The sequence below is a fragment of the Emydura macquarii genome, unplaced genomic scaffold, assembly GCF_026122565.2.
Source record: "Emydura macquarii macquarii isolate MOO-44397 ecotype Brisbane River unplaced genomic scaffold, CSIRO-AGI_Emac_v2 contig_67, whole genome shotgun sequence".
NCBI lineage: Eukaryota > Metazoa > Chordata > Testudines > Chelidae > Emydura > Emydura macquarii.
The window spans coordinates 6,244,985-6,270,017 of record NW_027130204.1 but is presented as its reverse complement, the minus strand read 5'-3'; the positions used below and the strand labels follow the sequence as shown (position 1 = coordinate 6,270,017).

The 25,033-nt window shown below is 43.8% G+C and overlaps 2 protein-coding genes across 4 annotated transcripts in view; one reads left to right on the top strand and one right to left on the bottom strand.

Moving 5' to 3' along the window:
- Positions 1-13,674, top strand: part of MAPK8 (mitogen-activated protein kinase 8) — a 98,746-nt gene extending 85,072 nt beyond the window's left edge. For 2 of the 3 annotated variants that reach the window (XM_067538968.1, XM_067538960.1), the window contains exons 12-13: positions 6,137-6,214; positions 8,358-13,674. In XM_067538968.1, coding sequence (XP_067395069.1) covers positions 6,137-6,214; positions 8,358-8,503 — 224 coding nt within the window. In that variant the 3' untranslated portion in view covers positions 8,504-13,674. Of the gene's footprint in view, positions 1-6,136; positions 6,215-8,352 lie in introns of all 3 variants that reach the window. The other variant, XM_067538978.1, reaches the window with a different exon arrangement.
- A 4,245-nt stretch (positions 13,675-17,919) lies between these two features.
- ARHGAP22 (Rho GTPase activating protein 22) overlaps positions 17,920-25,033 on the bottom strand; it is a 210,203-nt gene continuing 203,089 nt past the window's right edge. Inside the window, exons 8-10 of the mRNA XM_067538946.1 lie at positions 24,496-24,617; positions 20,867-21,770; positions 17,920-19,265 (exon numbers count right to left, since the gene is read on the bottom strand). Of these exons, the coding sequence (XP_067395047.1) occupies positions 19,037-19,265; positions 20,867-21,770; positions 24,496-24,617 (1,255 nt within the window). The 3' untranslated portion in view covers positions 17,920-19,036. The remainder of the gene's footprint in view (positions 19,266-20,866; positions 21,771-24,495; positions 24,618-25,033) is intronic.

Genomic DNA, 25,033 nt, shown 5'->3' with positions numbered 1-25,033 from the left:
GTTGTTGGAGCTTGCATTTAGTTCACTGAAAGTGCATCTGGCAGTGATATGAGCATTTCATCCCCCCATTCAGGGAAGATCAGTCTTCTCCAGTGCCATGGTAGCAAGATTCTTAAAAGGGCTCCGATGTCCTCATCCTCCAGTTGGAGAACCAGTTCCTCTGTGAGACCTTAACTCAGTCCTAGTGGCCTTAATGGGACCTCCGTTCAAGTCTCTGGCATCTTGTCCCATTCTACTTTTGTATCAGAATACTGCATTTCTCGTAGCAATGACATCCACAAGGAGCATATGAGAGTTGCATGCTCTCATGGCAGAATCTCCTTATACACAGTTCTCCAAAGACAAAGTGATTGTGTGGCCACATCCAAAATTTTAGTCCAAAATGGTTTCTCAGGGTATGTCTTCATTGGCGGCTGCAAATTTGCTGCCGTCAGATCGCTTCCGCTCAATCAATCTCAAAGAATCAAAGACCTGCTCAATCGATCCAGAAGTCAATTTAATAAATCTACCCCCAGAAAAAGAGTAACCTTTCCCATTGGCGCAGCAAAGTGAAGTAGAAGTTAGGAAGTCAATGGGAGATATGCAATCTACTCTACTTAGCTTGTGTATCTCCCGTCAACTACCGCCGAATTTCCCAGTCAGTATAGACCAGGCCTCAGTTTCATTTGAACCAGGCAGTATATTTACCTGTGTTCTTTCCCAAGCTGCATTCATCTCCGGAGGAGCAGTGTCTCCATACGTTAAATATCAGGCAATATCTAGGTTTTATTTGGACAGGACTAAACCTTTTTATGCTTCGCCTCATTTATTTGTGCCATATGCAGGTCCCATGAAAGGTCAAGCAGTCTCTTCACAGACAATCTCCAAATGGATAACATCCTGCATATGAAATAGCTTCGGCTTTGCTCCCTGAGCAGGTCTGAGCTCACTCTATGAGGGTGCAAGCAACATCCATAGCACTCCTCAGTGACATTTCCATATTGGACATATGCAGAGCTGCTTTGTGGTCATCAATTCGTACGTACATGAACCATTACGCCATAACCACATCTTCCAGGCAGATGCAGGCTTTGGTAGAGCAGTCCTTCAGTCTTTGTTTAGGTAGTCTTCAAGCCCCACCTCCTGGCTTGTGAGTCACCTAAGAGGAATACACAGCTGCATCTACTCAAAGAAGAAGAAACGGTTACTTACTGTAATAGTGGTTCTTCAAGATGGGATGTAGACTTGTGTTCCACAGCCCAACCTCTGTCTCCTCTGCATTGGAGTCTTGTTTGCAGGTGTTCAGAGCGAAGGAACTGAGAGAGGGTCAGAGCAGCACTGCTTCATGTAGCCAGGGGAGGAGACTACAACCATAAGGCGCGAACACCACCCCTGTACGAGTACTGCTAGGTGAATTTCTCTGGCTCCAGTGCTCTGGGCGCATGCCACCTAAATGGAATCTGTTTCTGTGTCACATCACGAAGAACCACAATTACAGTAAGTAAACGTTTCATTCAGCTGCACCCAGGGGAACCTTCTTGTAGACAAGGCTCCAACAGCTTATAGCATGTTTACTGCCATGTTAGTTAAACTTGCTCCTTAGAAAGTTTTAATTAACGTGGTAGCCTTTTATTTAAAAGAAAACTCAAAGCGACGGTCCACTCTGCCTAGAGTATTGCTGGATTTATATTTGTCTAGATTAGGACAAACATCAGTGCTGATGAAGCAAAGTTGGAAAACTGGTGAAATACTTTTTTTGCCTAAAATTCTGTAATGTAGGCAAGGCCTTGTAGTTCAGCTGCAGCCATTGCTAACACTTGTCAGTGAGGGGTAACTTTCCTAGGGCTTGGGTGCCCATCTGTGTTGTGCTTCATGACCTTCTGTTAGGGTGGTAAAACTTCTCAGTTCTTCAGTGCTTTGGAAAAGGAGTGGCAAAGTATTCAATCTCCACTTCTGAGGGCTCCCTACCACCAAGAAACTGAACTCTTTCTTGCTCCTCTCCCCTGCTTCCAGTAGAGGCAGCATGCTGAGACTCTGGGGGAGTAGATTCAGCATGTGTCATGTCAAGGATAAACTTTGCAGACTGAGCAAAGAGTAGTCTGGAAAGTTTGGGAGGGTGGGGAGGAATGGAGGATCAACCTAGCCTCCTTACTAAGAGACGTTTTTTCACTGATGTTGGTGATCCACAATGAGTCTCGCTTCTTAATACCAAGTTCATCTATATTTTTCTATTATACCATATTTGGTTTTTAATCTCCCATTGCTTCAGTTACTTCTTATCGTCACTGGTGTGTCTGAAGGCGGCTCAGCTGCCTTTAGTTTTACAGATCTTTCTTAGCTGTTTCTTCAAATAGAATTTTCCTTCAGTAAAAGTAAATGCTGCAATTTTGATATTCATTTCTGCCTTTAAAGGTAGATTTTTGGTTCCATGTAGATAAGATTAATCAAATATCACTGGAAAAAATGAAGGAAGTCATGACTTTTCCTGGCACAAAATAGAGATGTCATAGTTTTAGTTAAAGGAAAAAAGACCAGTGTATTAATTATTTTTGAGCTATTTGTCATGGGAAATTAAGAGAAGTCAAAAGCGCTTTACAACACATGTATGTATGTGAAAACCATGCTATACAAGATATATAGAGAGCTAAATGTATAAAAAAAAATGGAGAAGTGTTTCTGTGATTTGCAAAGCCCATGACTTTTGGTATACCATTATGCCCTCTTACCCCAAAACACACTGTATTTGTCACAAAGGTCATGTTCTTGGCCAGTGTTTACTTTTAATTAAACATCTGCACCAGCCCAGCATCAAAGCCTGTTAGCTGTGCCTATGGCAATACGAAAGCCTAACACCACAGCAGTGACAAAAGCCTATGCATCCCTTCTGGGTTACTTGCATACAAGACCATGAAAGTTTCTTCAAAACCTCAACTCTTTGCTCAAAACCCATTGTATGGTCACAGAATCTATAGAACTGTGAGATACTTTCATCTGCTGTTTCTGTATCCTACCAAGTTGATGCTAACCTTATGACTTCAGTCATACAGCTGATAACGTTATGGTAGGTGCTGAGATATTCTTCTCAATGACCTTGTTATAACTTCCTTGTATCTCTTGGGTTTTAAAGAAAATGCCATTATGCAGTCATTGAGCTTTGGGGACCTGTGAAGAATACTTTCACAGCAAGTGGAAGCTCTTTTTTATAAATCTGCCCTTTTCTGTATCTCCTCTTTAAGTTATCCAAATACATTGCTAAATCAGAAGACAACTGATAGCAAATATCACTTTTATCCTCGTGTGTGTGTCTGTGTCTGTACAGATATATGTATACATCAAGGGTGGCCAAACTGTGGCTTGTGAGCCACATGTGGCTCTTTCACATTTCATTTGCAGCTTGCGGAGCCTCCTATTCCCCCACCTTCTCTGCCTACCAGACTGGAGTGAGGAGTACGGAGCCTTTGCCCTGCGGCAGGGTGCTGGGGCCAGAGGGGTCCTGCCCAGCGGGGAGGGGAGTCTGGGGGTGTGGTGGTGGTCCAGTAAGTTTGGCCACTCCTGCTATATATATTTATTATTTATACATTATGTAGTAGTAAATACACTACTCACCCTTCTGTGATGAGATCTGAGTGCAAACTTTGTAGGAAGAAATCTTGGATCCAAGCCTCTGTTGTTGACAATTGACTTCAGTGCATTACTGAACCTTTGTGGTTTTAAAAACTTGAACAAAGAAGGGACTTTCATGGCTGCGTCCTACGTTTGTTAGTCTTGGGTTTTGTTGTCATTCACTGCACGTCTTGGTGGTGAGCAGGTAGTAATAAATGTTTTTGTTGTTTAGAAAAGTGTCTCTAGAAATAACCAAGGTACTCTGCTCCCGACCCACACCTCCTCCTCTTTGTGATCTAGCATATGACAGGATTTGGACGGTTCCAGGTTAAAATATTGTCAAAAGTAATCCTGCCTTGCGTTGAGTACTGACAGGCACAAAGTCCATTCACTATCAATTACATTTTCCAGAGTCACTTAGCAGGAGCTCAGAGCAGCCAGCATTTCTTCTTGTGCATGGGTCACATGCTGTGCCTCTTGAGCCTTTGACCATGTGCTTTATATTCCAGATCCAGCTATCAAAGTAAAGTTATAGAAGATCCCCCACCATAACCATCTCTGCTTGTTCAAACAGGCTTGGAACCATGTTTTTCTACTTGCAGAGTTTGCTTGTTTATCTCAAATTTCTAGTTAATTTTCAATTGTTTGGGGTTTTTAATTGTGATAGGATCCAGTTAAGATGGATTCAGAGAAGCATTACATTTTAAAGTGCTGCATTTAATGTGAGAGTGTAATGCATTGAATGGACTGGTACCCTTTTAGGTGCTTAAAGTGCCTGGGAGAAAATGCCTCCTTTCTGCCAGAAAGAGAAGGAGGTAGGAGGGATGCTTCATGGTCCATCTCTGGGGGATTTCACTGGACATGCAGGTAGCAGCTCTGACCTGCTAGCATAAGAACTTAGAGCCTTTGTGCCCATCACAGGTTACAGCAAATAGTCCAGAGCCCTTTGCAGTTAGACTCTGGGCATAGTTTTCAGCATGGGGGTTAAGCTAGAAGGGAAGGCAAATGATCCAATAATGTGGTTTGATCACCATCACCTTGAGAGTGAAGCCATGGCTCTTCTATATCCCTCTTGAGGTAGGAGATATGCAGTTATGGGCTTCCCAAAGAGATTGATGTAACCTCCAAGGCCGCTTTGAAACACAGTACAATACATCTGTCCTGCCCTAGTGCGAGGTGTGGATAGCACGTGGGTTGCTATTCTACCCCAGTATGCTGTCCCTGACTTTTATAGTGGTTTCTAAACAATCCCTTCCTCCATATTTCACTCACAGATCTACTCAATTTGCCACTTCTAATCTGTCACTGACCATTTGCATCTAAGGCATGGATCCTTTTTTTCTGCCAGTGCTTCTCCCCAACCAAAACTACCTCTGGGTGATTAGCCATCTTATCAACCTAGAGCGCTGCCTCCTGGCTGTAGAGGCATCTTTTTCATGCTGCACGCAGCTTTTAATCGCCAGAAAAGAATGATCTGATTCAGAGCAGCCTCTGGGTATTTATGGTGACATTCAGATCTGCATGATAGAGCCGTACCACTATCCCTTACTGAATCTCAGCCTGTGTCCTAACAACACTGCAAGAGTTGTGCCTACCCTCATCTGACCTGGACCTGTGGATGTTGTAGCTGATGAAACCTAGTGGGGTATGTTTGAGCCTCTTGTTTGAAAGGGTTGTCAGCCCTATCTGAGATGCACGATCTGCTGGTATCTCTCAAACAAGCGATGGCTAGGCCTCTGCTTTTTAAAAAAAAAAAAAAAAAAAAAACTGATTGGACAAGAATACTTGGTTAGCTATCATCCAGGATCAAAGATAACTGGGAAGATAGAGGCAGGCCAACACCAGTAACATTTGACACTTGGATTGTTTGAACGTCCCTCAGGGCATCAGGCTGAGCCATGGCAGGAAATTGCACTAGGACAATGGAGACATGCATGGGAGGGGTTTTGGGGGTGAGGAAAATCAGTGATGGCTTGGAGCAGGAGAACATTCTTTCTTCAAGAAACATATTTACTAATGCAGAGAGTTGTCTTGCAACTTTCAAGTGTGCTTCGAGGGTTATTGTCATGGACTTACATAAGCACAGCCAAGAATTATGGGGCTGCTGGTTACTAGTTCTGCTCAAAGATGTTGTCTTGAGCCATCCTAATCCCAGCTAGAGAGAGCCTTGTACCCTCCTTGGTTTTCCATCAGTCCTGTTCATCTGTTCAGGAGGCCTCCGTAGCATTGAGTGAATTGCTTGCCTCAACCTTGAGGCTCTACTTCGAAGTCTTCCATCTCAAAGCAACATGAACAAAATCAGATACCAAGCAGTGAGCAATTTCAGTTTGTGAGCTTCGAACCTTTGATATTGCAGCAGAAGGGTGCTGAAAATAGATGCATCACTTTCAGTCCTAAATATGTTCCCTTCTTTGTAGTCTAACATTGTCTAAAAATAATTCAGAAGAGTAATAAGCCTATGAAACTGAAATATTAATTTTAATAAGGTGTGCATGAATCATTATCAGTTTGAAGTATTGGATTGGTAGAACTACTTTTCTTTTCATGTTTACAGAGTTGATATACAAGGAAGTCATGGACCTGGAGGAAAGGACCAAGAACGGGGTTATACGTGGACAACCAGCCCCTTTAGGTTGGTTACAATAAAAGCACTGTGCAAACCTGCCCTGTGCGGTAAACTAGAAAAGCACAAGGCTGATCTAAGAGTAATAGAGTTAATATAGCTCAAATTATGACTCCAGAATTTCAAGAACACTTGGGCAGAAGCTGCTTTTAGCTAATTCATTTCATGTGTGATAATATTTGACACTGGTGCTCAGCTTTGGAAACATAAAGCATTATATAGGGATTAATTAAACTAATCCTCTCAACACCCCCATGAAGCAAGGCTTTGGGGCAGAGTCTGTCTTTTTTCTGTATTTGTCCAGCACCTAGCACATGGGATTCTGGGCCATAGCTGCAGGTACATCTACACAGGAAACAGATGCGAGTCTCGGCGCTCGGGTCTAGAGACTCAGGCTCCTGCTACGGTGCTAAAAATAGCTGTTTAGATATTCGGGCTTGGACCCACCTCCTCCCTAGGCCTCACAGCTTGAGCTCCAGCCCCAGCTGCAACAGCTATTTTTAGCACTGTAGCATGAGCCTGAGTCTGTAGACCTGGGCTCTCAGACTGGCTACCAAGGTTTCTGCTTGCTGTGTAGACATATCCAAAGGCTTTTAGGAGCCACCACAAAACAAACAAATATCCCAGTTTTACAGCTAGAAAACAGTGGATCTGGGCCCAGGTAACACAGTGAGTCAGCAGCAGAATTCAGATTAGAAATCAGAGTTGCTAGCCCTCTCTGCTCAGTCCATTGGATCAGTGTCCCAAAAAGGTGATTAGCTAATGAGGGTGTAGTGAGCATCATCAGAGTCAAGCATTTAACCAATGCACTCACACCAAGATGGATGCCTAAAGTTAACCTCCTGAATAATCTTACCCTGAGTTTCAAAAGTATTTAGTGCTCACTGTTTGAATTTCAGTGAGACTGAGTGTTCCTCCTGCAAACTCTTATCATAACTGTGCCTGGGCCTGCCAGGGCAACTTAGAAACCTGCAGTGTGATGTCATAAAGAGGTCAGCCTTTACCAGGCCTTCCTGAAATGTTGGCTGATCCTGTTGACCATGCTCCAAGTGCTTTTTCCCTCCTCATCTCTTATCTTGACCTTGAATTGAGACCACCATATTGTACTGGAGTTGTGTGGCTCCTGACCCTGCTCCATGAAATACCACTTTTTATAGTCTGTGGTATTCTCTCCCATCAGCTTCTTTTCACTGCCTGACATTAATTTCTTGTATTCTGCTCTCAGGAATCACATTATATATTTTAGTAACTTTACTGTCACCATTCAGTACCTCCTGATTAGACATGAGACTTATAACTGTGTAATACCGAGCTGCTTTCTTCTTGAATTTGCTTTAAAATCCTCATTGTAACAGTCGCATCCCTACATAGCTACTATAAAAGTACTCTCTAACACTTGCATTTAATGTCTACTAAATGTTAAGATCAAATTTCTCACTTGTATTGTTTGCCTGAATAACTAGTTTCTAAACAAGACAATGCAGAAAGGCCTTTGGAAGCCACTGTTGTATTTTTGTATAAAATACAGCTGGGTCATTACAGTATCCCCTTTCCATGATTGGAGGGTCTGTGGCACAGGGTTGGATAACTGCCACTGTCTCCCTGTGTGTAATCTTGAGCAGCTCAAAGTTAGTAAAGCACTTCAATACCAAAATTTTCTCTGGTGGCCAAAGTTCAGAAGTATTGAGCATTAAGCAGTTGCCACTGAGGTCCTGGAGCTGATGGGGATGGTCTGAACTTCTGAGAATTCTGCCACTTTTATGCCTAAGTATATAGTTATGAGCTTGATTTCAGGGTTTTGGAAGATCTTCTCCTTGGCTCTGTGTGGAATTACATGCCATTACCTCCTTTCATTCTCAGCCACACACATGAATTTGGCACTTAGCTGTTAGTGTTTATCTCAGGTTAACAAGTATCCTATTATGGAAGTCCCTTGCTTTTTGGCATACAGTCATGGTTCAGAAATATAACCCTTCACTTAAATAAAAAAAATCCTCATCTTATTTGGTAATGGACTCTCCAATAAATTTCTTAGAAGCTTCTTGAGTGGCAAGAAAAACTAGTAATCACTAGAGTAAGAAATACTAGTGCAAGTATTAAGCCATGCAACTGTATCTGCAACTGATTTGCTGTTTTGTTTCTCATAGCACAGGTGCAGCAATGATCAATGGTTCTCAACATCCATCTTCATCATCATCTGTCAATGATGTGTCTTCAATGTCAACAGATCCAACATTGGCCTCTGATACTGACAGCAGTCTGGAAACATCAGCTGGACCTCTGGGTTGCTGTAGATGACTACTTGGTCTTTTAGGGGGAGAAAAGAAGGGGTCCTTTAGTCATTAATATGGCACCTTTAAGAAAATCAGTGGTATTATTTTTGAGTGTTTTTTCAAAAATAATTGTAGGATTCATTTTAAAGTTCTGTAATTTTAAACTATAAGTTGTGTTAAAAGCAGCCACAAAAATATATTATTTTTTTTGCTGTAATTAACTGTGTAAAATATTAAACCTGGTAATTTTATCATGGTTTTAAAAAATCTGCATATTTGCTTTACTATTATGCTGCTGATCTTTTTTTACTGAATTTGTAAGATTTGTTTTATCAAAGCACATATTAATGTTGTGTTTCTACCGTATCATGTATTATTTAAGATTTTATAGGTTTTTTTTCAATTTTTTTATTAGAATTTTTTCCAATGTTTTGTTCATGGTTATCCTTTAAAGTTATATGCTCGGTCACTTGTCTTATCCCCGTGGAAGAGAAAATAATTCACTGTAGACAGTTAAAGCTTCAGGTATAGCTACTGTGGTGATAGCAGTGATCACACAATCCTTTAGTTCTGTCTACTTGCCTATAAAAGCAGCAGTTAGTGAGTTTCTTTAAGGAACCAGTTTGTGACTCTTGGCAAAGTCACCTCATCTGAAAGGCAATATAAACACAAAGCAAAGCATATCTTGAAAGCTGCAGAAGGAGTCATCCTGACAGGAGTCAGGCCTGTGGCATGCTGAAACTTAGGATCACATAAAACAAAAAGAGGATACTTCATGAATAATACATTGCAATGCAAATAAACTGTTTACTTCTAATAGCTATTAGCCTGTTTTTATACATGCAAAACAAGGTATATCCAGGATATCTAGATGGCCAACAGGGGAAACCTGGTATGCTGTAGTTATACTTTCACATAGCATGTGGTTCTTTGGAGTTTCATTTCCTTGTTTTGTGTGTTAGGATAGAGCAGTTCTGTGTTGGGGGTGTGTCTGAAAAACTTCAGCTTTTTGACCACTTTCTTCACCCAAAGTTAAACCGATCACTGGTAGGAGAACCTCAGGTTGTAAGATTTCTATAGCCAATGCATTAAGAGAGCAATATATGCTATGGTAATAGGGGGAAATAGCAGTGCTGGATAAACAGTATTTCTCTTTCACTTCACTATCAGACCAGCATAGCAGAAATCTTAATAATGGTTCTTTTTAAGCCATGAATATTCAGTAGCTTTCAGCATTGAAGCCCCAGCTGTCAATACTCTTAAAAAAAATTAATGAAACATGTAGAACAGTTGCTAAGTAGTCATGTAAAATGGTGCTGCTCCTTACAGAAGTATGTTAACTGTTTACATTTTATATTTACGGAATGATTTATGTGCAACTGACTGGCTTTGTTTACGAATGAGTAAAACAATCATCCAGAGGTTTGAAAATGGTAGATTTCTCATGAACCTAGGCTATATTGATTGCCTTGTGTAGATAAATATTTTGTGTAGTGAATTAAAATGTGAAGAGGAATTTAAATTAGTGACACCTACAAAAATGAACTTTTAAAGAAAAGCACAGAAGTCTTGGCAGGCACAAATCCTAAGGGAATTAATAGGACTAGCTGCTGAGATCGTCCAAGAGTGAAACTGATGCCGCTCAGTGTGTGTTCCTTTAGAATTTGTTGGGTAGATAGAATAAATACCCTTTTGAAATTTATAATTGGAAGAGGAAAAATTGCCTTTACCCACTTTATTTTCCTCAAGTACATTTTACTGTTTTCAATATCTAACAAAATTAGGCTTTTTAAAAAAATAAAACCATGGGGTTGCAAGAAATGGTAATGTCTTAAAGAAAGCCGATTGTCAATTGTGAAAGTGCAAAGTTGTATTTTCGTTGCCTGGCTAGACTGCTGCTAAGTGATAGCGTTGTGTAGTTTTGCTGTTCTTGCTTATATCCGATATTTCAGTACTGAACTTTAAAACACGTACTTAAGGCAACTATTTTACAGAATGCTGCCAAACTATGTTACCAGAAAGTGATAGGCCACATTATGGGGATTGGAACTTAGCATATTTTTTTCTTGTATTTGGACCAGCAGGGCAGTTTGTTTTGTGTGTCTATCAAATTTTAAACTGTGATGTCAGCCAACTATATTGGTCATATATTACAGGATAACGTCACCCAGTTTGTTCTGTCACACTGTTATACATTGAGAGTAACTCCTTTACAGATAACGAAATTACTCCTGGTTTTTGACACTGTAACAGAGTGGAATTTGGCCCCAATCATTCTTGTTTTAGTTGAATTCAAGACTAATCATGTCTGGCTTTCCAGGGATGACTGAGACTTTGCGGTGCTCTAGTCTATTGATCAGCTGTGGTACATGCTTTAAACAGTGGTGGAGTTGGTTTAAAGACTGCTTTTTCTGGATGTGTTGGGCATTAATCTGTCTCTTATTACCAGTGGCTTTATGTGCTGACGTAAGGCTGCTAAATTCATGTTCTCTGGTGGAGTGAGATGAGAATGGAGTCCATGAGGATTTCAGGTGGCGGGGGGGGGGGGGGGCAGACCGTGGTGGTCTCCAGTGCAGCCCGCAGTAACACTGCACATAAAGAGACCATTCGTAGCGCAAGAGGCCACTTCAGTCAGGATGGGACATACCAGTCTTCATGGGTCCCCCCCCTTCTGAGTAAATATGCAGATTATTGCAATTTATATTTTATGCAAATTAGGTGCCCATCGCAGGCGCCTGGCAAATGTCTAGTGCAGCCCCCTGAGCCAGGCAATGTTACAGCGCTGTGGTTCTAAGCCATTGCAACAATTTGCTATTCCAAGTTCTCTCTATATTCAGTTAAATTCATTTTATATTTTTTAATATTTCATGGCCTATTGCATATGGATGCAAACAGTAAGCAGGTGGCTAGCTAGAACTGTCCTGCCTTTTCTTTAGAATTGTCCTGTCCATTGATGTTCTCACATTATGTAGGTAGATGTCTAATATCCAATACACTTTATACTTTCTGATGTGCTAAATATTGAACTTGGTTTATTATTTTGATAAATAGTTCCATGTTATTTCCATCCCAATGGTTTGTGCTAAAAGATGTGCAGCTTTTCCCCTTCTATGACACCAGTTCCAGTCCAACCCAGACAGGTAGTGAATGAAAGTGACCCACATCTAATGTCTTAAGTAAATGGAGGTGGACACCTGCCCACTAAACGCAAGACGAGTTCCCACCCTTTATGGCTAGTTGCAACAAGGCCCAGGACTGACCATACAACTCCTCCTAGAAGTGAGTTCTTCTAGGTCAGTATTAAACACTTCTACCTGTTTTGTGTGTAGAGGACTTCATTCAGTGCAACACAAGAAGGTACTGTCTTTATCTTTCTCATCTTACAGAAACTTCTGTGTTTAAATCAGCTGAAGTTGCACAACAATACTGATTGGTTTAATAATCTTACAGGCTAACATGAATATGCCCAGTCTCCACCAATTAACTCATTTGGGTAAATGGCCCAATCTCTGATCCAGGTTAACTTTTTCAGCTTTGGGTTTTAAATTAGAAGAGATCTGTTATATATGGGATATAGCCGCTTTTGTGGTATAAATCCCCATGAAACGAAATAGTGGAATAAATTATCTATAAAATGCCAAGGAATTTGTTGAGGATAGAGCAAGCCTTATTTTTACAGCTTATGCTAACAGTGCCCTCTACTGGTATACTGCACAAGAAAGTAGAACAATGTAGTTAGCTGTGTGGATTTGTAATAGCAGCATTGGCTCCCAGATGAACACGTTCCTAGTTAGAATGCAAGGTCTAAGCACCTGACAGACCAGTCTCTGTCTACACATGACTAGGCTGGACCCACATTAAACATACAGTGTACCCATCTCAAACTTAGATGCGCTATTATAAACCATCAAAAATACTAGTAATACATGTGAACAGTCCCCTATACATACACTATTTCAGACATTCTGTCAATTAAGAACATTTGGGGGGAAGAGAACATTCCAGTTTGTGTCTGGTTTTCATGGCTTGAGTCACTGAAGTAGTCCAGGCTGGACTGCCAATATCTGAATATTTTCTGTCTTTTTTATAGCAGTTCCTTTTATTCTGTTGACTTTGTATTTTCCTATTAATGTTTTTTTTCCATACATAGTTATAGTAAGTTGGAAGACTGGAGAATGGAAACGAATTAGAGGACATCTGTGTATTTCAGTAAGACTAGAAAGAGAGGTTCTTAATGGAGGAATATGTTGTATTTGTAACTCTTTTTCTCAAACTCTCCAGCTCACTTAATTGCTCTTAGTTAAGTGCTCTTAAATGAGTTTTAGTAAGACACATTTTATTAGCTTCCCCGCACCTTAGATTTCTTTGCATTACAGAAATTTATTTTAAATTGGTTAAATTCACACATTTCCACATCCACTGCTAAAAAGTTAAAATAGTTTTTTATTGAACTACCTCACACAAACTTTCTATGCTTTCTTGAGTAAACAGAGCTAACCGTCACTATTAGCTCTACCCTGAATGTGAAATATAAAGTACATTTCCCTTTTTAAAAAGCCCAACCTATTGGCCAGTGTTGAGACAATACCTGTAAGTATGTATCATGTATGCTTCCCATAAGATGTTCATGTGTAATTTATAGCTAACATACAATAATGTACATCCGGACAATGGTGTTAGATGTAAATTGGTGAATTTATTATTGTAGTATGTTTTTTATAGGTAAAAATAACTTACTAGTAATATCAGTCCATCCTGTACATTTTACAAAAGGAATAATTCTTGGCAAGCTTTGCATACAGATGAATTACTTTTGTAGGCCCAAAATCTAGTCTGTTTTTGAGAGTTCTTAAACTTTTAACTTATTACTAAAGTTGAGCAAAACTGGATGAATTCTTGTGTTCACTCCTTGTGCTCCCTTCAGTGTGGATATTTAAGTGTATTCTGTCCTAGGAAGTGTGGAGGGGAAGGGCATCCCTTATTAAATATGGAACATTTACAGTTAGCTTTCTTTCCCACTTGCCACCCTCCCCTCCCCCTTTCCAAATAAGCCACTGGTGGGGAAATACTCAGATCATTGTGGTTTTTATCATCCATGCCATCGGTCATTACACGTGCACCACTGGAATGTATACATTGTTATCTAGTATGTCAATTGGTTATAATGATATTTTAAATAAAAAAGGGTAAAAAGTTGTTTGATGACCACCATGGAGTTGGTGTTTCTTCATTGCCGCTCTGGAGCACTAATGCAACGTGTGGTGGACTTCATAGGAGAGTTGAAGTTTAACTTGTATTTGCCTCAGTCGTTCTGGGGAAGTCTGTTCTTCATGGTGCCCAGGTTGGTTATGGTGGCCATATCAGCCTGCTTGAGGGGATGCCCCGCCCTCTCTCTCCAGTTTTGGCTTTCCTGGCACTTCCTGCTCTCCCGAGATGAGTTCCAACATTGGAGCTCAGAGTTCTGCCCGCTGGTGCCATTTGGTGACTGGCTGCTCTGATGCCCAGCTGCGTCCTCACACTGTGCATCTCCCTCTCAGCTGCACTTAGGTGGGGAGAGAACCAAAGCATTTCTGCGACTCCTTCTCCACCCTCCTCTACCAAATGTCTTGTATGGAAGCAGCGTCTCCTATTTGAGGGGTAGGAGGCAGTGTCTCCTACTCTGGGCAGGGATGGAGTCGTTGGATTGGAGAGGTCAGTTCTGCAGAAAAATAGTTCCTTCTTCTGTATCTCCTTCAGAAGAGACACCAGAAGAGCACTGCAGCAGTTAGAAGGTGGCACCTGATTCCCTAGACCCTGCACCTGCAGCCGCACTCCTGACCCCAAAGCAGGCACTGGATGCAACACGGACCCTGCTGCCGGAGCGTGCAGCAAGGGTCTTTGGGTCCTCACACTCTCCACCTGCCACCACTTCTAACAGGCTGCCTGGGGCTTCCCGACTGCTCTCCCAGGCAGCGGCTCCAGGATCCAGGCTCCCATCCTGGGCCAGCTGGGCCCAAGTTTCAGGTTTGTGCAAGGCCCATTGTCACACACCAGCCCACTCCTTGGGAAGCCTAGACAGGAGGGGCAAAAGTAAGACTGGACTCCTTGAGTGCCTCACAAATATTCTGTGTGATTGCTACCTTTACTGCGATAAGAAATCCCTGTGATGACGCCAGGGGAAAGCCAGCAAATAAATTCAGTCCCCTATCTTAATGCAGCGCTCTGCTTTCTCCTCCAGCACATCCTGGAGGGGTTATTTAAACAGAGAGATTTTTTTTACAGCAACTGCTGTATGTGTGTAATGGGTAGAGTGTTTTCGGAAGGAAAGTTGCTATGTAAATGAAAATTATCATTAGTCTATTCTGTCACTTGAGTAAAGTGTATGGGGTGAGCTGTACTAGTGAGGAAACTGGTAGCTTAAACTGCTGTTTAATGGCGACAGCATTAGCATAAATTCTTAGCTGGTGTCAAGTAGTTGGCTAATGTTGAAACCAGGTGTGACCATCTAAGATCAGCCCGAGACCTTGGATATAGCTGGCTTTAGTGATGTCTAGTCAAATAGTTCCAGATTATGGAACGTACCTGGCTGTGGTCTAGCTGAAACTTCTTGTTTTTGTTGTTTCGTTTTGGTTTTTGCACGCCAGCAGTGCGTTGAATCTTTAGTGATTGTAGCACCTGTTACTGTTTTTATCATCTTTACTCTCCTTTCAGCTCTGGCTGAAATGTAGCGGGGAATGGAGAGGATGAAGGTGACCTGTTGGCATCCTGTGATCATCCTGTGTAAATTTTGACTCACACCTCTGTTCCTTATCGGGCTAGGCTTCTCAAAGAAATCTTCAGCAAGATGAGCACGTTTATCTTGTTGCTTTGTGTGGGGGGTTTCTTGGGTTTAGATACTTTTTCCTTGAATCTAAGAAGTTCTGATATAAGGGAGATATGCTTGCATGAAGTGTGAGCCTTGCTTTTTGGGGGCGGGGGCTCATTAGTCTTCAAGCATAAGCTTATTTAAAACGTCATTCATTCTAGGAGTGGCTGTTGGTGTTCTAAGGACCCTGCTTCACATGCTAGAAACATCACATGCAAAGAGCTGAATAAATCTGTTCTGCCACTGACTGTGTCCATTCAGCTCTGAGACCTGTGGAACAGTTCTTCCTGAGCTTCGCTGCTTCCTGCAGATCCATGTGCCAAGGTATTCGCTTCACTGTTAATTTCAGTTCATGCCTCTCCCCCAGCCCCTGTTGTAGCCCTTGTGCAGTTTTCCACCCGTTTTAGAGGGAGTTTTTCTTCAGGGGCTGGTGGTCAAGCAAAGCTGGGGGAGGGCTTGCTCTGTGGCAAAGGCCTGCCCGTGTCCTTTGGAATGTTATAACAACAAGCCTGTCCCTCCTGGAATAGGCTCCATGCACTGCCAAGCTAAAGCCAGCTTTGGGGGTTGTCATTAAATAACAAGATCACCCCACCTGCATGAGAGAGTCTTGACAGGCAGCAAAAATGTTCATGGAGCTGCTGCTATGCTACAGTTCTCAAGGTGAAGTAAGCAGCTGTCGGCTCTTCTGCTATGTATGGACACCCCCAAAAAATTGAATAAACAAGACTGCCTCCTTAACGTCACTGGAGCATGGAAGCCCTAGAACAGCAGCCTCATGCAAACCCCAGCAGGAGCCGATCTTCCCCATGCTTCCCTAGTCTGTGGATGTTTCTTTTTGGGGTAGTGTCTTAGATTCAGTAAGAGCTGGAGGGAGCGGGGTGGGGAGGGAAAGAGGAAGAAAATGGTAATACTCACTTAAGTTTGACTCCCCAAATGGTGCCATTACAACCATTAGATGGTGTATCAAGGAATGCCCTTCCTCTTTCTTGCATGCTTTGATAGCAGTGAATGCTAACATTTAAATTGTCACTGTTAGCCTTCAGTGTTATGCCCCCCACTGAGATGAATAAAACAGCTTGTACTGCTGCGGTTTCAAATGGCCTGCACCCTCTGTCAGACTCCACTGCAGTTGCTAACCTTCAGATTGAACTGAATATGTTCTGTGCAACCGTAGGGGTTAGAGACGTCTCTGCCAATCTAAAGGGCTCTATAGGAACTAGATATGATGCATTAAACAAAAGTTCATGTGCATGGGATCCTGCTGGGGACGGAACTGGCTCCCTGAATTGGCTTGTCAACCTAGTTTGACTTGTGTAAGTGAAACCACCACTTCATGTAACAGAAGCTGCTGTGCAGGTGCCAGAGAATAATGGAGGGAGATGGGGTAGCCCTGTGATTACGGTGCTACCTGGAGCATTTGGGAGACCTAGCTTCAGTTCCCTGCCCTGCCACAGCTTTCCTGTGTGACCCTGGACAAGTCACTCAGCCTTTCTGTGCCTCAGTTCTCCATCAGTCCAGTGGGCCGCTAGTACTTTCCTGCCTCACAGGGCCGTGTGAGGATAAATACATAAATGATGGGGGAGGTGCCAAGTCACTGCAGTGATGGGGGCCATAGACTTATCTTAGACAATGTGGTTGCTATGTTTCTGGCTCGAGTGCCAGAGAGAGGAAAATCTCCAGCTCACAGGACTGATCCTGTGAGCTGGGCCGAGGCAATGGAGATGTCTCCTCCATTGTCACTGGAAGTGCCGCTTCAATATTTATCCCTCCTGCACTCTCAGTCTAGGCACAGGGTGGGTTTGTTTCACGATGGTGGCAAGGTAGGAAAAGTGGCCTAAAATGACCAACCGCAGATCTGAATTCAAATTAAATTACAAAAGGAGTCACTTCAAATGTCACTTCCACTTTTTTAAATTCAATGTGTGTCAGAGTCTCCATGGCAGTTGGCTTGGATGGAGTTACAGCAGAAATACACTGCCTCTTGCATGGATGAAACCACTGCCAGGGCAGGAGGCAGACAAATACGGCTCTCTTCAGGCCCTGCAGGTGCAACAAGCTGCTGGGCCGCAGTGCTTTTAGCGCTGCTGGGGCCAAGCGCTAGCAAGGCAGAGTTTGAGCGACTCTTTCAAACGTGGCTCAGTTTGAAATAACTTAAGTGTAGTACCCCCCTCCAAAAATCCTACAAACAGCCCTAGCACTGTAACCCTAGTCCCAAACCTCCCTTTGGCCAGATTACCCCTGGCCCCACCCAGCCCTTTTGAAAAAGTGCTGAAGCCCTCCTTTTAGCATCCCACCCTGCCAATTTCTCCCAGGCAGGCTTCTGAAACGGTGGGCCAGAACAGAGTGGAGAAGGAAGGGGGCTGGTTGCACCCAGCCAAAGGCCACTCGTGACAGAGCAGATGAAATGAGTGCCTGGGGTGCGGGTTGCAAGTGGTGCTCAGGACAGGACATAGTGTTGTGCCATGGGCACACTGGAAAGAGTTGTGCTTTCCTCCCCGACCCCTGGGTAATGGTTGAAAGTTGGTGCCAATGACCTCTCTCCACGTCCTAGCAGGTGTGTGTGTCTATCTGATTAAAAACCACCTTGCTGAGAGGAGCCACAGAGCCACCCAGGACTAAATAGACTGACACCTTTCTCAGAGCTAGAGGTGACCCCCAGGTGAGGATTGGGGTAAATGGGCAAGGGACAGAATCTGTCTTCTCTCTTATTAGAGTTGTTGAGAGACTAGAAGCTTTCACGAACTAGAGTGTTAGTCACGAGACTCATGTCTACACTCAAACATATTCACCTACCGCTATATCTGAGGTGCTTTGGGCTTTAACTAAGGGGCTTATTCACTGTAAACAGAGCAGCCAAGAGGTTAGAAATCTCACTCCTCCCTCCCTCCATGTTGATACCCATTATTACAAGTAGTGGTAAAGTCAATATTTCAAAACGAAGAACAGAGTAAAGCCTGGCTGGTGAGGACGTGTGTGGCAAGATATGTTTAGTTAAATCTCCAGGGGCATTGCCCCTCCAACATCTTTATTAATCACACAATTTTATTAAGTCACATTTGGTGCAAATAATAATATTTAGAGTCAGATTTTTGGGGGAGGAGGAGGAGGGTGAGGATTGGTAATTGGATGACAACCTTACTGAAGGGTCAGGTTCAAGTGCTTGTGGGTAGTTTTGCAAAACACCTTCATTAAATAAGACCAAGTACAGGAATAAGAACTTTCACCAAGCAGATTTTTAAACAAATTTCAGGAAGAATGGAAAACCTGCCCACTTCAACTTGATTCATCACATGAGCTAAACCAGCTGCCAGGCTAGAAGTGTCTTCTCCTCCAGAGGACCTGTGCTTCAGCCTGCCTGCAGCTCGAGTTAGCCATGGCAGCCATGATGGGAGCATTACTGTTGTCCCTGGACCAGCAAAGGGATGGTACAGTAAAGGCAAAGCTAGTGACATGACAACCACACAGTTGTCCCTTTGACATTAGGAAAGAGGCTTAGCTGTCTGCAAGCTGAGGTCTACAATTTCAAGCATTGCCTTTCACAGTCCATTTCCCTAATAGCCCAAGTACTATAGCATATGTAAACAAAACAACATAGCAAAAATCATTAAGAGCAGGGAATCACTTCAGAATTACTCATGATACATGAGTAAATCAGACCAAAAAGGAGTTGTGCTGGAATTCAAAAACCCGTTCGCTGTTGTATTTCTGCTTCCTTTACTTCGGCACTTTAGCTTCCTGGCTTGCAACCGTCAAATTTCCTAATGTCGAAAAAAACTCCTCCATTTCTGTCTGCAAGAGCTGGTTTCTCTTTTCAGCATCTTCGTGCGCACGCTCCGAATTCCTCAGTTTGATCTCCAGCATTGTGTATTTCTTTTGCTCCTGGTCCAACTCTTCTTCTAACCTAGTCACCCGTTTTCTCAGTTCAGCGCTTGTTTCTTCCATTCTTAAAGCCAAGAGAAAACAAAGAGCATTTTAGTCTCTAGACAACTGCTACAGTTGCCATGAAAAATACAAGTTTGCCATATGACAGCCAGAACCAACATCTCAAAGATTTCCTCATGATACCATCAGTGTCATGGAGGTACCAACTGCAACTTGGGAGGTGTTGCAAGCCCAGGCAGCTTTTCTAGCACCCAGTGATGCAGGTTAGCTAAGGAAAAAAATCCAGCTTTTGCTTTGGAAAAGCCCTGGCGAATTTAATAGAAAACTGAAATGTTTCTCTGGAATTTTTAACCCTTCTATAGAACTGAACCATGAATTAGATTTGCACTGGACGATTCTATAAGACAGCTGAAAAGCCTGTGGTCAGGGTCTTGTTCTCTGCCTACATTCTAGAGGTTCTTAGTGTAATTTCTGTAAGTCACTGTTACATTCCTATGCAGCCCTATTGCTTTCATCCCTATTTCTATAGTCCTATAGAATGTCCATTAGGAAAGAATCTTTCCTGGAGCTGCTGCTGTGCAGTCCAGGCTGGAGCTGTCCTTTTTACCCCTTGGCACTTGAAAACAGGTAGCCTGATCATTATAACAGTGCAAATGGCTCCGGAACAGATTGTTCGCAGGGCAGCTACAAACCCTGTCTTCCTCTGACAGAGAGAGACACACACACACTTTAAAATTTTTAAAACACCCTTCTGATCCTGCAGCCCCTACATTTTCATGTCCTGAGAGACTCCCTGTGCAATGCTTGCAGGACTGGGCCCTAAATTAACACTATATTTTCAAACCAGCATGTGAATTTGCTCAGGTTGTGCCCACTTGCAAGTTTGCCTGCACAGATCAGGTGACCAAGCAGCTGGTGCCTTGTGTGAGCTCCCAGAGGCCTGTTTGCAAGCGCAGGCAGAGGCGTGAGGCACTGACGGGTGTCTGGGCTCAGAGAGGAGTCCCAGCCCAGTGTATCTAAACTTTGAAAGTACAAAAGCTAAGTTGTAAGCGGGGCTGGGCTAAAAGTTGCAACTGAAAAATAAAAACGCGGCTTTGTCAAAATCACATTTTTTCCTGAGAAAAGATGGATTTCGGCAGAATTTTCCATCTTAACCAAACATCATCTTTCAGGCTGGGCTGACAGGAGTCTCTGCGTCTGACTGAGCTGACACAGTGCCTCATGGGAGTTGTAGTTCAGGTGCCTCTTGCCCTCTCCCCCCCTCTGGGGCCTGGGCTCTCTGACTGGACTACATCCCCCCTCAGGTCAACAGACCGAACTAACACCCTTCCAATGTCCATTGAAAACAACAAAATATTGGAATTTCCCCCAGGACAGAGATCTTGCTTTTCACTCAGCTCTAGTTGTAGGGTATTAGAAACGGGAGCGAAGCTGGAACCAGCCACCACTGAGTTTTGAGGGAGATCAGATCCAGATTTGTATCTAAACTTCGCAGCCCCTTTCTTGTAAACCAAACTCAATCCCTGGGTCTGAGCGCCCCACCTTGCAGCTTAGGCCTGTTGCTACAAAGCTGGGTATATTCCCTGTTCGGAGCAGAATTGTATTGCTGAGACCAGGATAATGCTGCAGGGAGAGCCTGGTCGCAGCCGGCAATTGCGTTACCTTTTGATACTAGATTCATACTCAGTCCTCTGTTTGCTCAGTTCTGTCTTTAGCTCTGCAACCAGGCTTTGCAGAGCCCTGGAGCATTTGGCTGAGTCTTTAGAAGCAGCCACCAGGTCGCTCTGCTCACTGCAGCTGCTGATGCATACGTCGAACCTCTCCAGGCTGTTCTCCAAGTCCACGGTCTTGACCTCGCTCTGTGACAATGAGCCCTGAGTGGCCCATTCTGTCTTGAGGGAGCTTAAGGCAGAGGAGTCACTGGCCCGGCAGGCCGGACAGCTGCTGATGGAATCGACGACAGAGATCTCACAGGACGAGGTGGACCAGGTAGTACTGGCAATACTGTGCGCGCTCAGGGAGAGGCTGGAGGAGGGGACGTTGTCGTAGGTGGAGAGTCTTTGGGATGAACCTGAGTCTTTCACCCGCTCCCCAGAGGACGTCCGGCGGTGGCCTCGGAGAGAGTACAATCCATTCATCAGCCAGTTCCCGCTGGAGGACAGATTAGGAATGTCTAAGGACGAGCTCCCCAACTTGGGACTGACAGATCTTGCCCCTTGTTGCCGGAAGGAGTACTTCCAGGTGGGTAATGTCTGCACTCTCTTGCTGGGGCTGGTAGCTGGCTGGGTGGCTTTGCTGCCACGCTCCTGAGGGGTGTTTTTAGCCAGCGAGCTGGGCGTGGCGTCCGGCACCATGGCACTACTAGAAAGTAAATCAGCAGGGCTGGGGGCCCTCTTCTCCAACCTGCTCTCCTCCCCATCTTCCTCAGAGATCCACTCCACCATGCTGCGTTGCAGTGCGACACGGGCTCCTGGCTGGGCCCCTACTGCGTCGGCCCGCGAAATAGCGAAGATTTGTCCATGTTCACTTATCAACACAGTCATCAAGTGCTGGACCAGCGAGGTGCCTGCAGGAAGGGAACGGAGGCAAGAACTCAATGCGAGAAACGACACGATCTCAGATATTCGTTTCCTGTCTGTGAGAAACCCATAGACTCTTCAGGGTAAGGGCATGTCTATGAGCATCAAGCACAGTAGGTCTGTAGAAGCAATCCACTACAAGGGGTCTGGGCACCTTTCGTTCACGGACGTTGAAAGGGGAGTATCACTGTTCCCATTATTAGATGGGTGGGAAATGAGGCACAGAAGCGTCTCTTGCACCCTAGTATCCTGATCAAGTTACCACAATACTGATGATTATTAACGAAACCCATGATATCTAACTCCCACTACACCACGCTTCCTCCCCTTAAGCAAAGAATCCTGGAGAAAGCTGGACAACAGTGGAGTGTTCCTGTGCGTTTGTTAGGTGGATTCCCATACGCGAGAAGCACAAAGGGCTTTCTCACCATTCAGTCCAACTACCTGTTTCTATGCTTCTGTTTCATATGGAATTGTAGCGTTCTTCACTTCTTGCGCTAAACATTCCTGTCGTGAAGTGTTAAAAAAGCTGTGAGGTCCAGCCTCAGAAGCGGCTGCTTTTCAAGCAAAACAAAGTTGTCCCTAGTTTACATATCTATTTGGAAAGTGCCATATAAATAAGTTTTTGAAATAGATTCAATTTTGGTGTAACTCCATTGACTTCAGTCGAATTATGCTAGTTAATCAATGCGGAGTAAAATACTCTACGCAAAATGGCAGAGAATTAATGAATGGGAAATCCAATCCATAAGTGAGTTCTAACTGTGTATTCAACAGTTAAACAGAAACTAGTAGAAAAGGCCATTTATCACACCCATGATAAATGAGAAAATCATGATCAGCAGCTATTTCATTAATTACAGTTTATCTTTTTTGTTGAAGATCAATAAAGAATAAGGCCAAAATTTTCAAATATGAGCCCTTAAAAGTAGGAACCTAGAACTATATTTATAGGATCTCAATAAGAGGCCTGATAATTAGAGATGCTGAGATCCTACAACTTCTATTGAAGTCGAAAGGATGGGGGAGAATTAAACACTTTTCAAAATTAGACTATTTTTTGGTACCTAGATTCGGGGCCCCAACTTTGAACATTTTGGTTTCAGTGTTCAAGAAAAGCCATATTGTAAAAGTATATTATTAATGGCACCAAGTGTTTCTTTCTCTCTTTACACAAAAGGAACATAATGGCCCTACTGGGTCAGACAAATGGTCCATCTAGTCCAGTATCCTGTCTTCTGCTGGTGTCCACTGCCAGGTCTCACTTAGTCCTTGAGCTGAAGAGCAGCTGTATTAGGCAGAATTCCTTCCACTATTTATATCTAATGGATCTTCTGCCCTCAGTGCACTGTAAAATAAAGCATCCCTCATGTTGCCTGCTTATGACTTGGCCCAAAGATGGCTATGGGCTGCAAAGGTTAGAGCAGGATCCCAGCTTTTTTCTAGGTTGGAGATATTTGGATCTGGGATTCTGGTTCAAATCAGTCTCCAACTACCTCGGTTGACAGTTTATGAGAAGATGGCACCGCTGTAAGGAACCTGTGGACATGTACATATTAGTATAAAAATGATGATCACCAGCTCAATTCTATAACGTGCCCTGCATGGTCATCACCTGGGGAGATCGAGGCTGGGCCCCCTGGTACGAAGAGTGTGGGACTCAGCTGTCAGAGCTAGGTCTCTCGGTTTAGGCAGTAGAGGTTATGGCAGGCTCAGCAACCTCTGTGTGGCCCAGCCACCACTAGAAAGGGACAGAGCACCACAGTGAGTGGGAGTGGGTGCAGCTACCCATTCCCCATGTGTGCTTGAGGAATAATCCCAACAGGTGCAGCTCAAAACAAAACACAGCCCGAGTCTCTGACACTTAAGGAGAATGTCTCTAAGCTACTGCTGGCAACGTGGCCTACGTCCTCTTTTTTGGCCTCCAGCCACAAGAGGCCAGTGGTACTTGTCACACACACCACCTGAAGTTGGGTCTATAACAGGGTGAGCCTTAACCTCCTCTGCTGCCATTCATCCAGTGCAAGGCCAGAAAGAACCGTTGTGATGTTCTAGTCTGACCCCCTGTATAACACAGGCCCGAGACCTTGCCCACAATCATTGAGCAGGGTGCCCATTCTCTGTGCCTTTAGGAAGCTCATTTGGGCATTAGAGTAAAGGCATTTCCATTGTAGGGATTTTGTAAAGTTTAAGAGTAAAGACTTCTAAAGGCAAGTTGATCCAAAGCTAAACTGATTTTAACTGATTCCCTGGTTCTTGCAACGCTTGGTCCCAGATGTTCTCAGCACAGCAAGCATTTTGGAAGCCCATGCTTCTAAGGGGACAGCTCTCCTGCAGCTGGGAGGTGTGCTTTCTGGCTAGGCTACACATTCACTCTGCTACCTCTGCTCAAGCAAGTGCCTAAAAACAGCAGTGACACGGGCTAGCTGTCTGAGTCTAACCCTGTTCAACCCCCGGCTATGTACTCTCCTATCGTGTCACTGCAGAGCTGATATGGGAGGATGTTCCAAAGGTTAAAGGAAATGGTATGTCTCACATGCAGGCATTGACCGAGAGGATGCCCAGCTTGCGGCTAGCGATGGCTCCTCCTCCCCCCCCATCATATCTGTAGAGAACATGACACAGGGCATCTCCTTTCTGACAGTGGCGTTTTACGAGTGACTTCCATGCGGGTCCAGAACATGGCCCCCTCTTGGTAACAACAGCACCTACCTTCCATGATGGTGACTGGATCTTCCATTTTGGGCCGCAGTATATTTGGGCCAAACACTGTGGCGAGGTTCTGGACACTCATCTTGTTCATGCTGGAGTGAGACTGAACTTCATCGAGGAACCTTCAAAAGCCCCCCCAGGAAAAAAAACACAGAAAAAAGAGTAAATTCCACATGAAACCTTACATCTCACTAGTTCCTTGGCTCCTCCTGTAGCCACCTATTGTCTCTTGTCTTAGCCATGGGTGGGAACTCCGTGGGCAGGGACTGTTTATCTGTTTGTACAGCACTTTGCGCAATGGGCCATGCTTGAGTCACCTCAGTGCTGCCACAGAACAAAGGTAGAATCGCCCCCTCTTCCCCCCCAGTTCCACTAGACTGTGGGAAGAGGGAAGGGCCACCGGCCCTTACTGCTGCAGACTCTCAGGGCCATTGTATGAAAACTGAGGTTCCCTCCTCTTTTAACAAGGATTCATAATACGCCATATCAGCCGGGGGTGAATACTTTTCACAAACAACCAATCCCTTTCAGACCTCTC